Here is an 11,846-nt window from a genome sequence, read left to right as displayed (position 1 = left end):
ATCATAGTTATTAACAAATCTCAGTTATAGTCCTGAAAAAAATCTCAGGGGGTCCTTTGAACCATCCACTTAATCTCGCCAGAAGTCAAAGTTGCCTACACTCATTCTAAGGTTCGTGCGATTTTACGACGAATTTTCAATTCCGGTGTGTTGCACGCGCGACTTTTGATAGAAAAAACCTACACGCGCCATAACTTAAAAGAACGTGTCAGCAGAATGATTCAAATCTCTATCACTTTGCATACATTCTTGGGAACAGAAAAAATTACTTAGAGCAAACACTCTAAGTACAGTGTTCATTCCGTGCAATGGGGCATAAATAAAAGGTTCTGGTGGAAAAGACATTTTATTTTATACCACTGATGACAAGCAAAAAGGTTATATGGGTACCCGGTTAAAAATATATTGATAACTCTATTAATTAACACCAGTTCTAATCTAAAGGAGAAAGTTATGAGAATAAAATAAAAGTTGTCTGTACCACGAAGCATGCCTTCACTGTTTAGACTGATAGTCCTAGAGCTTTTTGAGCATTTATTCGAATATCTTATGACGATAAGCCCGCCAACCACCCCACCCCGCGCTATGCTGGTTTCACTTAGCGGCTGGTCAGCGGTCACGTTTACGAGGTAAACAAACCGATCGATTCCTGATCACCTTTCTTGTCGATCGGAAAATCAAAATACCAGCGTGATATTGCCGCGAAGATGAAGCAGTTATGTTACTTGATTCGTGCTTCATATTCGAGTCGAAGCTTGGGTGGCACAGGTTATTTCTTGCGGTGGAATCGACGAGGGGAATTCAGAAAGTTGTAATGTTTGAATTGTTGGAATAAATGGTCGCATGGGGATGGTAAGTTTAACGAACAATTTCAAATTTTGCCGCTTGAATTGAAAGTAAAGTTCATTTGAATTGCTTTCGTATGTATTTCTAACGGTTTTAGATTTACCTGCTTGATTTATATCGGTTACGCTTCATGTTGACAAGTCCATCAAAATGGCGGCCAAACTTGGAGATTGCCGAAAATTAGGTAAGTTCACGGAGCTATAAAGTTCTCGTAAAGGTCGGGCCGCAAAGTTTTTTTCTGTAGTTACCTTTTCTATGGCACCTACTTCCTAGCTATGTTAGTTGGATCAGTTAAGAACGCCTCACTTTTTCAAAAATTTACCTTGAATTTGATCGGTTTTGGCGTGTTTGATTTAGGCGAACCGATAAGGTGTCATTCAAATCTTCCTGTTTCCTTGATTGAAACGTGATGTTTACGAAAGTCGCCTCGATAGATAAGATAGAGTAAATATACATGGCTGTGGTATTTGTTTTTTGCTGAGTTTCGTAGTTTTTTGTAAATTGTCCTCCAAAGTTGTATGAAATTAAAGTCTTGAAAAGTGTCACGACAAGCCTTCGCTCGAGTGAAATTTAATTTCCGTAAAACTCTGAAAAATAAAGAGATCCGATCAAACTGATTGTGGTTTTAGTATAGGTACATGAATGTCTTACAACACACGAAAAACGAGCGAAATCCGTGTCTCAAGCAAAATCGACCGGACCGCTCTTACAGAGACACCCTCTTAATACCTATATTTGTTCTCGACCTTGGTCTTTATCTTTATTTTAGCTACTGTTGCTTTTGTTGTCCCATTCTACCTGTTTTGTTTCTAGTTTTGTTATCTTTCGTTGTTTCTGTTTCCTTTGTTCTATATACTTTGTTGTTGCTGTTAATGATAATGTTATTGTTTATATTGTCGTTTTGGTTATTAGTATTGTTGCAGCTACTTCATTAGCAGTTGTTCATATCAATGTTAAATTGCAGCCACTGCAACAGCTGTTCTTCTTAATTATATGATCTCATCAGACAACGGAAGTTCAAAACCCCTTCTTCATTGACTGTTTGTATAATCTTTTTGCTTCATTTTAGATGTTTCTTTAACTGTCAACTTAAAGTGAGTCCCTTAGTCAAACTTAGTATCAAGTCACAATGCCGCGGATTACAGTGCTCTAAAATATCATCCTATGAGTGGAGGCTCTACCAGCAGTTCAAGCGAAACACCTCCTTTACTTGGCAAAGAACACATAATTTACGACTCGTCACAAGTACACCGCTGAATTCAAGTGACATTGTTATCAAAGGAGGTTCCCTTACTGGTGGAAATAAGTACCGCTTGGCACTATTCATAACAATTACGGACGTTTTAAGGAGAACGAATGCTTACGATTATTCTATAGCAATACCTCCAACAGGGGGCAACTGCTCGATCTCTCCGCCAAGCGGCATCTCACTGAAGACTGATTTCAATCTGAGCTGTAGCAACTGGGAAAGTGACAACACCCCTCTGTCCTACCTGTTTCAGTACAGGCTAAAGAATGGTCTGTACAATGTACTATATCGTGGCGTTAACAACAACATAAGTACCTCTTGGATACCGCCTGGGAACAATACAGATAATTTTACTGTCAAAGTTATCGCTACTGTGACTGACAATTTCGGAATTTCTACTTCCCCAATCTCTTTGACAGTTCAGGTACGTCGCTAACCATTAATTTAATGTCTAGCAAGAAAGGATGTGAGAATATGTTAATTTCTTTTGGTCCCTATTAGTAATAAATTAGTTACAGTTATAGATACCTGCTTTTGACTTTTGCAGATCAAGCCATCTCAGAACACAAACCTTCTAATGGCAAAGAACAGTACATTTCAGAAATTCATCGAGATCGGAAACCTGACAGAAGCAGCGCTAATAGCAAACTCTTTCCTGCTATCAGTTTACAAGAAACCTCAATGGGTTTTCAGGAGAGATACAAGGTAGATTTAAAACGCAACTTGTTACTTAAAAAGTGAAACAAAACTAGTTCATTATGATCGTACCCGAAAAGTAAAGAGTTTACCGAGAGCCAAACATGCAAAAAAAAAAGAAGATAATAAAGAATTTGTATTAAAATATATAATAATGATAATAATAATAATAAATCAACTTTCGAAGAACAGACAAATATAATACACTAAATATATGAACATATTTTTGAGAAAAATGAAGGCTTGTGTGTTAAATATCGTTACTACGCGAGAGTCGTGGCTACCACGTTAGATATTCACTCTCCATTATTCTCGCGGGTTGATTGTGTGAGCAAACAATTACGTCTTCCGTTGTGACGAGTAAAAACGCTCTAGAGCCTTGAATTAAATCTCAAACGAAGACTTACAACGTCTTGAAAATGAGGCTTCAAATTTTATTTCAAGAGCGGAAATCACCGGACAATCCATTATTTCAGGTTGGACATTTTTGGTGTTTTGATGCATGCGAATCAATCATGTGCTTGCAAATTTATCATTTTGATGGGTTTTAACTAGCAATATCATTGGGGAACCTGATACGTTGAGTTTAAGTATGCCTTTAGATGTATCATCTTTGGAACGAGCCTAATATGAGAGACACAGTCTGTTTGCCTATTTCTCTATTGGCTTAAATAACATTAAGCTTTATCGTTGTTCAAGGTTATGAACTACATCCTTGAAAACATTTCGCCCTTGGAAGCAAAAACAGTCTCAGACCTCCTCCAAAAATCTTCGGTTATCGGTTCTGCTCTTCAGGCTCTGGAGGAAGTGCCCCACCAGTCTCTGGTAAGTGAAGTACTGATTGGGGCTGGAAGAGCCTTGGTTGTTACGCCAAGTTTTTATACCATGATACTATTTAGCAAGAAAGGCTACAGAAACAACAGCAAAGGAGAAGAAAACGGAAACAAACAAGCAACTATTGTGTTATCAAATCAAGCAATCTATAATTTTGTACTAACTTTAAATAATTCGCCACAAATTATTTCTACACAGGTCAATGGAAAGAAATCTGAAATTAAGCATATGTAGCTTCATTTATATTCATTTGCACTCCACAGAATTTCTCCTTATCTGCTATCAGTTCAGTGACGTCACTCCTATGGTCTATCGCCCAGAAACGAGACGTAGCAGACATATCACTGACAAGGCAATCGGCAGAAAACTTGGCTTCATGTCTTAATACCGTGTTGAAGGCAGCTGCGGTGACTGCATCAGAAGACTCCAAGTCAAGTTTTCAACAACAGGTACTTTAACGTACATTTAGGTGATGTCCAAGAGTCTACGAATTAAACAGACCCTTAAAAACGTAATTATACATGCAAGCATAATCATTAGACTTTATTCATTGGCAAATGGTCCATTGCAAATTGCAGTTAACTTAACCGTTACTCCCTTCTTCATTCAGACTTTGAACCTTTTATGGTTGTTTGTATGTATGTTTGCTTTAAGCTTTCGAAAATCCATAATTTGCTTATAATTTATTATATGTTTATTTATGCAATTTCTACAGGGTGAACTATTAGTGAAGATTTCAATGAAGGCCCTCGAGAAAGTTGCAGACTCCTTGTTGGCATTGACATTACCTGATGAAAAAACGATACCATTCATTGCAGGACAGCTCTCCATGACACTCGGAAGATGTAGCCTCCAAAGACTTTCAGGACTGGAAGTAAGAGCAGGAAAAGGTCGGTTTATCTTACCGTCCAAGAGCCAATTGTTACTCGCTGGAGTAAACAAAACAAGCTTTGTAGATGTTCAGGTAAGTATTCCTGTCCTTCAGGCAAATTTCAATCCAAGTTTTTTTCAGCAGATACCGGCACCAGTCAAGTTAAAATCACAAATTAGACACCTTACAGGTTGCTTATTACCTCCAGCAATCATATTTCTTGCTTTGCCTTTGACGTGTTCAACTCTGGCACTTGGGCAGCAAAAGAGAATCGAATCATGTGACCGAAGTGACCAAATGAATGTTATATATTCTTCGTTTTTTTCTAAATATAATTTCAGTTTTATTTGAACCCAGCTTATGATAACTTCTGATTAAGAGTAAGACGGAGTACCCTGTTTACGTGTTCAATTATAGCAGTCCACAAAAACAAACAAGCAAAATTCTTAATTATTTCTCTTTTAGATGCTCTCATTTTCTTTCAACCCTTACACTTGGGACGGCACCAAGGAACGAGTTGGCTCTGATGTTGTAACCCTGCAGTTGAAAAACAACGACAGCGAGCTTATTAAAGTATCAAATCTCACGGAAGACATTGTTATCGTTACGCCTTTAAAACTTCAGAAAATCTCTGCTTCAGAAAAGTCATGGTATTTCACAAAGAACAATGATCTACGTTTCCACGAGATAAACGTCAAGTATGAAAACACCCTGCTGATGCTGGAAATCAAACCTCAAGATCCAACCGTACATCTGTTTGTCTATATGCGTTTTGGTCAGCGACCGACAACTCAAAACTACGACCTCAATGCTACTATCTCTCATGACGAAAAGTGTGTTTGGATGATAGGCACACATGACAAAAGGGACGGACAAACGGTCTGCTTCTTGAATCCACATGCGCCAATACAAGTTCTGGCTGAGCGTCCTGGGAAATACTTACTCGGCTTAAAAAATTATAATGCCACAGTGAACTTATCTCACACAAGGGAGGAGAGATCTTGTCTTGGTGGAAGGCGAAGGAAGCGCTCCTGCGTCGAAGTCAAAGATCCACCACCCACCCCACCCCAGAGTGAAAATGTCCCTGTGATGCCAGTTTATGATTCCACAACAGACCAGAACTACACTCTAAAGGTGACCTTGGGTAGTTGCGTTTACTGGTCAGAAACACTTGACAAGTGAATATCATCTGGTTGCCGAGTAAGTGAAAATTAAATAAAGGTTTTCAACGCAATCTTTTCTATCTAATTTGAGCTTTCCTAAGTAATGTTTGTAAAAGTGCTGTGGTACTGCAATAATCTTCACTCATTAAGCTTATCATTGAATTCAGGCTAATCTTTGATTAGAGAACATTTTCAGACAAAAGTCGAATCGATTTGATAGCCAGCCGTGGTATAGAAGCGCCTTAAAACAAAAAAGATGCGGTGTGATTTATGGTGACAGCCAAAATGATAATTTTTATCATTAAGATCTTCCTTGCCTTTATAATTTCAGGTTTTAGCAGAATCAGATGGATTTTTAAACTGTAGCTGTAGCCACTTGACGTCATTTGGGGGAAGTCTCTTAGTTGAACCGAATCCCATTGACTTCGACAAGGTTTTAGTCGAGTTCCAACAGTTATCAGAAACTGGAAATATCGCAGTTATTGTGGTTATTGCGGTGATTCTATTATGTTATGTGACTGTGATTATTATCGTAAGGAAATTCGACGAGGAAGACGCGAAAAATGTGAGTGTAGAGTCAGATTTTGCTTAGGATTGTTGTTTTAACGGAGCATGCTCTCCAGTTTAACCACTTCACTCCCATGATCTTGCTGTGAAATCTCCCTCCGGTTGCTATACATTTTTTTGCAAATAAGTCATGACAATTTGATAATTGATCAAGATAACAAAATCTACCTGATAATTTTGAGTATTCTCATGACCTGTTACCTAGATAATGTACGGATATTTTTGGGAGAAGTTGCATGTTGATCACCCCTGGGAGTTAAAGTGTTAAGGAAAAAAAAAGGCTTTAAAAAATGAAGTTTTTGGAATGGAACAAAAAAAAAAAAGAATTAAGAATATAAATCAGCTTTATCTCTTTTTTTTAGAGGGAATTACCGATCCAACTTCCATCATCTTCAAGCTGCACCTATGAATATAATATAGTGATTACTTCAGGGGCTTGGAAAAACTCGGGCACGACTGCTCATGTTGCTTTGGAGATTTACGGTTCTGATGGAAAGAGTGGCATTCTTCAGCTTAGCCAAGAAGAACCTGGTGCAGTGAATACGTTATTCTCACGAGGTAATTCAGACGTTTTTGTACTTTATGTTAACAAATCACTTGGTGCGATTCAAGGAGTGCAGATTGGACATGATAATTTTGGAGTCCCTCGTGGTACCTAGAAGAAATCCTGATTCGGGACGTACAATCTAAGCAGTCGTGGAAATTCATGGCCAATCAGTGGTTTGCTCTTGAGCGCGGAGATGGGCGCATCGAGCGAGTAATCGACCAGACCTCAAATAATTTGGATTTTGGCAATGAAGTTGCAAGACGTTGGCGAAGAGGCCTTGCGGAGTCGCATATTTGGATTTCAGTAGCAGCCAAGCTGAGAAAAAGCCGCTTTACAAGAGTACAGCGGCTGTCTTGCTGCCTCTCAGTGCTTTTGACATCTATGTTTGCTAACGCGATGTTCTACAAGTTAGAGGGCAAATATGAACAGCCTATCCAAGTCGGACCGCTGAAAATGTCGTGGAGACAAGTGGTAACTGGAATTGAAAGCGCACTTTTTGTGACACCCATAAACATTTTTACAGTGTTTCTGTTTCAGAAAGGAGCTGGAAAGTCTTCCACGAACAATGACTATTGTCTTAAAGGTACCCTGATCTCTGGTATGGCTTGGTGTTTGTTGTTTTTTTCTTGTACTGTTTCAGCTGCGTTTTCAATTTTCTACAGTCTAGTTTGGGAAAAGAGTGTCAGTGAACAGTGGCTGTCTTCGATGCTTATCTCATTCGCGCAGGACGTAACAATCAAGGAACCAGTAAAGGTGTTCTTCACAGCTTTAACATTCGCGGCCATTTTTAAGATAAAGGCGAAGAAATCAAAAGTACACGCCTGCGAAAGCCCTCAGCAAGTTAAATCTGGGTACTTTAAGAAACATTTTTGGGCACTGCAATTATCAGAGGTGGAAGAGATGAGGAGACGACAAGCTAAGAAACAGAACCTGACACGTTATTTCACAGAGTTGGGTTTATACTTGGTCTTCGTTTTCTTGCTTATGGCAGTATGCTATGGAAACAGAAATGACCATCGGTACTTGATGACGAAATCAATCCGAGATGGACTACCAAACTTTGGCAAAGTGAGTAAACATTATTTGATTATGATAAATTCATTGCTGAAATTCGCGTGTTTAATTTATCTTATGATTTTTTATTTCCATGGAGATTCAAAATCAAATATATAAAGGAAAATTTTACTTTGCTGGTCTCTTCAAGAAATGACTAAGGCATTTTCTGCTCTTGTAATGGATATTTTTAGGAGGAATATCCCTTTAGAAACAGCGTACAAGAGATATGTTAGTGCGCGAGACCCAAATTTAGGAATGGAAAGAAATTCCAAGCGATAGATATATAATCCCATGAAGAGATTGGCATTCAATTCTGCCATAGCAGAAAACCAGAAAGCGGCAAACATAATATTTGAGGGGACGGGTGCAATGAAAATAAGCAAGTGAGAATAATAGTCTAAGACACGCCCATAAATAGTAACTCGCTTTAATGGAACGAATATTTGTAACCATCGTAGATATACTTTAAAATGTACGTAATAAATGTGGCGGTAACTTAAGATGCTTTGTTCAGCTGTGACGGCATGAAGATACGACTTCGTTACGTTGGTTAAATGATGACAATTCACTTATCTATATATATATATATATATATATATATATATATATATATAACTAACTGCAGACAGTACTGTTTCGGCCTTCTATATATATATATATATATGTATATACATATAGTTTTTTTGAATTTTATTTTATTTATTTGACCCAATGATCTTGTATTAATTCAGGTGACAAACAATACAATGTACTGGAGCTGGTTACAGCGTGTTTTCATCCCAGGAGTGTTTTCCGGCAGATGGTACAACGGTCAAAGGGATGAGCAAACAATTTATATCGGTAATAAACAATCTCTTCTCGTCGGAATGGCTCGAGTAAGGCAACTCAGAGTGAAAACGAGTAAGTTTTTTTCCATTTTTATTACTTTTTACATTTCAGTGAAAAGGCTATTTACCCACACACGTCATTTTTTATTGTATGGTTATACATAGATAATTTAGTCTGACAGAGAAGCGATCAAACCTAAATGTTGAGCAAACAATAAGTTTTTTTGAAATTCTTGAAGACAAAAATTTTTAACATGCACCGGTAACAATTTCCTCGACTCCTGACCATTCTAACAATTATCGAGACGAGTGTTTAGGTAGCTGCGTTTTTTTTATGAACGGTAATTAAATTTAGGTTTTGACGACGGCTCTCCTTTCCTCTTTAAGCAAATGCTACTTTGAAGGCTTCTAAAACAACTTTAATTCTCTATAACAGAGGTGTCCATATTTAAATTAAAAAAGTACGAAATGTGACAAACCGCTGAGTGAAATGAATACCAAAACAAACTTCCTGATTATGATCCTTTGTTCCAACTTTCAGCGAAATGTAAAGTCCTAAACTATATGTGTTTCAAGGGATACTCGACAAAGAACGAAGACAAGACCGCCTACAACAAACCAGGCTGGAGGCCTGTCGACAGTACTGTGAGGAATGACGAGTTATTACAACTTTGCCCGAAGCCATGGCGATATCAACATGCCGAGGAAACCGACACTAGACCCAGGTGGGGACAGTTCTCCTTTTATGATGGAGGAGGATTTGTAGCAGACCTCGGGTATGATAACCTTACGGGCTTCAGCATAGTAACAAATTTACAAAACAACGGTTGGCTTGACAGGCAAACCAGAGTTGTCCTGGCAGAGTTTTCCACATATAATCCGTCGGTGAATATTTTAGGGGTTGCCACATACTTCTATGAAGTTGATGCATCTGGACTGAAAGCAGCCTCCATGCAAACTCATGTTCTTTCACTCGATTCTACGGACACGCCCTCACATCAGTTTTATTTGATTTCCTTGCTTCTGTACATTGTATTCGTTTTTTTGTATTTTGGAAGGGAAATTTTCAGACTTTACAATCATCGTTCTCGATATTTCAAGTCTATCTGGAATTGGGTCGAGGTATTCCAGATTCTTTTTTCTCTGATTGCTGTGGTGATGTACATAATACGACAAAGTAAAGCCATTTCAACCATGGGCAAACTGCATAAAAACATTTATGCAAATCTAAGTTTCCAAGAAGCTATCACTTGCCAAGAAGTAGAAAATGTCGTACTGGGTATTCTCACTTTCATCGTCACCACCAAGCTATTGCGAATCATTCGCTTCAACAACTATGTTGCTCTATTCTCCACAACATTGAAGATATCTGCACGATCTTTGTCATCCTTTATCATCGTTTTATCCATTTTCTTTGTGGCATTTTTGCACTTCGGTGTCTTGATGTTTGGCTGTGTATCTGAGACCTACTCTTCGGTGCTAAAAGGAGCCTATTTCCAACTCGAGCTAACTCTTGGTCGAGTGAAAGCTCGACCAATCAATGAATTAGCACAGGCTAATACCATATACGCCAAAATATTCGCCTTCTTAATTCTCTTCACGCTCACTATTCTCTGTATGAACATCTTTATCGGCATAATCAACGATGCTCTTTTGGATGCTAAGAACTATGTGAGCGAAAGTGAGCTGTATGATCTTATCGATGAGAACCGTTGTTCGAGCTCAAAAGAAAGAAAAGAATTTTTCAATGCAATCAGTAACAATTTGAAACAGTCGAGAACCTCCAAAACGTCGGCAGAAGTGAAGGACAAAGAATCAGGAAACATTGGCCTTTACCCCACGAACAGTTCCAATCTTAACTTTGATTTAATAAGTCAAGCTATCATGGCTTGGAGGAAGAAAAGATCCAGAGAAACAATAGATAAACAGCAATGTAGCACAAGAAGACAAGCATTGTTCGACAGGATAAGCAACATGTTAAAATCTTTGAAAGGTGAAAGCAATGAAGACTGCAGCAAACGTAGAGAAAAAAAGAAAGTAAGATTTCAAGAGGATGTCGTCGAGTCTTCCCTCCGTAAATTACGTAAGAGAGAGCATGACCTGTTACAGCGGCTGGGGAGTATTGTTTCAGGGTTCACAGCAGAAGACGAAGAATTCGATTACTTATTAAGAACAGCAGAGGTCTATCTCTACTAAGTAGAGAGAGAGTAAAAAGAAAAGGTGAAATGAAGTAAAGTACTTCATCGAAATCATTGTGAAAAATAGATCGTTAAGCATAAATCATCTCGCACACACAAAGAAATAGCAGGAATTCCCCAGCGTTTCGTAGCATTGTGGCAAATAACAAAAAGAGGATAAAAACTTAGAAAGTCATTTTTTTTACATTTTTTTATAGCTGATCTCAGAGGAAGAACCTATATACACTTTTTCTTTGGAGCCTATTGATTGTATATAAATATGGCTCGTATTCAACGGCAAAAAATATGAACTGCTTCATATCATTTGAAATAGAGTTACACGAAGGAAGTTAAGTATTGTTATGTTATATAATCCGTCAGTTATATGCATTCTACTGCAAAAAGATGGAACGATTCAGACGAATATGTTCGAGCCTCAATGACTTTAAAGATTTTAAAATTGTATTTGAGACTATTGATCATTTTACTGTTTAGCAACAAGAAGCCTTTACTTATCTTATTTAATATATTTGATTGGTTTCATTTATTGAAATATAATTATGAAATGGAATAATTGTTTTCCATGAATAAGACTTACCCATTTACTTACTTAGACAGTTTCTTTATTCAGAGAAATTAGGACCACTATGCTACTCTAAAATTTAGAACGGAAGTAAAGTCATGTATGTATGTATGTATGTAGGATTAAAATTCTGCTGGTATCAAGCGTATTGACTCACTCCATTGGTGACGACTGATCCCCCACCTGTGTGCCCTTAAAACCATGGGATCCCCCCTCCCGCCAAACGATTGATAATGACTGATCTCAATAAGGAGCATTTCACGCGAGCTCCAAAAATTAATTGATTTCATTGATGTCAACAAAGGGCTCAAACGCAGTGGGCCGCGACCATGGCCAAACCCTTCACGTCCGTGGTAAGCTAGATGGCGCTTCCTGCATAAGCGATAGCATCTCAGTCACATTTTCCCCAATTAGCTTTTGCAAGCACGTT

At 38.1% G+C, this 11,846-nt stretch overlaps 1 protein-coding gene across 2 annotated transcripts in view; it reads left to right on the top strand.

Annotated features, from left to right (window-relative positions):
- The window catches only part of LOC131795727 (polycystin-2-like protein 2), a 15,597-nt gene extending 4,331 nt beyond the window's left edge, over window positions 1–11,266 (top strand). The window contains exons 2-9 of one of the 2 annotated variants that reach the window (XR_010717506.1): window positions 1,916–2,519; window positions 2,643–2,800; window positions 3,491–3,616; window positions 3,889–4,074; window positions 4,341–4,589; window positions 4,962–5,696; window positions 5,991–6,224; window positions 6,589–6,911. Coding sequence is in view for 1 of the 2 variants with exons in the window: in XM_066167026.1 (XP_066023123.1) it covers window positions 6,933–7,841; window positions 8,561–8,729; window positions 9,198–10,852 (2,733 nt within the window). In the remaining variant the exon portion in view is untranslated. Of the gene's footprint in view, window positions 1–1,915; window positions 2,520–2,642; window positions 2,801–3,490; window positions 3,617–3,888; window positions 4,075–4,340; window positions 4,590–4,961; window positions 5,697–5,990; window positions 6,225–6,588; window positions 7,842–8,560; window positions 8,730–9,197 lie in introns of those variants that run through there. The other variant, XM_066167026.1, reaches the window with a different exon arrangement.
- Window positions 11,267–11,846: the final 580 nt, after the last annotated feature.

This window comes from Pocillopora verrucosa, chromosome 5 (genome assembly GCF_036669915.1).
Source record: "Pocillopora verrucosa isolate sample1 chromosome 5, ASM3666991v2, whole genome shotgun sequence".
Taxonomy (NCBI): Eukaryota; Metazoa; Cnidaria; class Anthozoa; order Scleractinia; family Pocilloporidae; genus Pocillopora; species Pocillopora verrucosa.
Note: the sequence above shows the minus strand (reverse complement) of the source record. Positions and strands in the feature narration are given on the sequence as shown.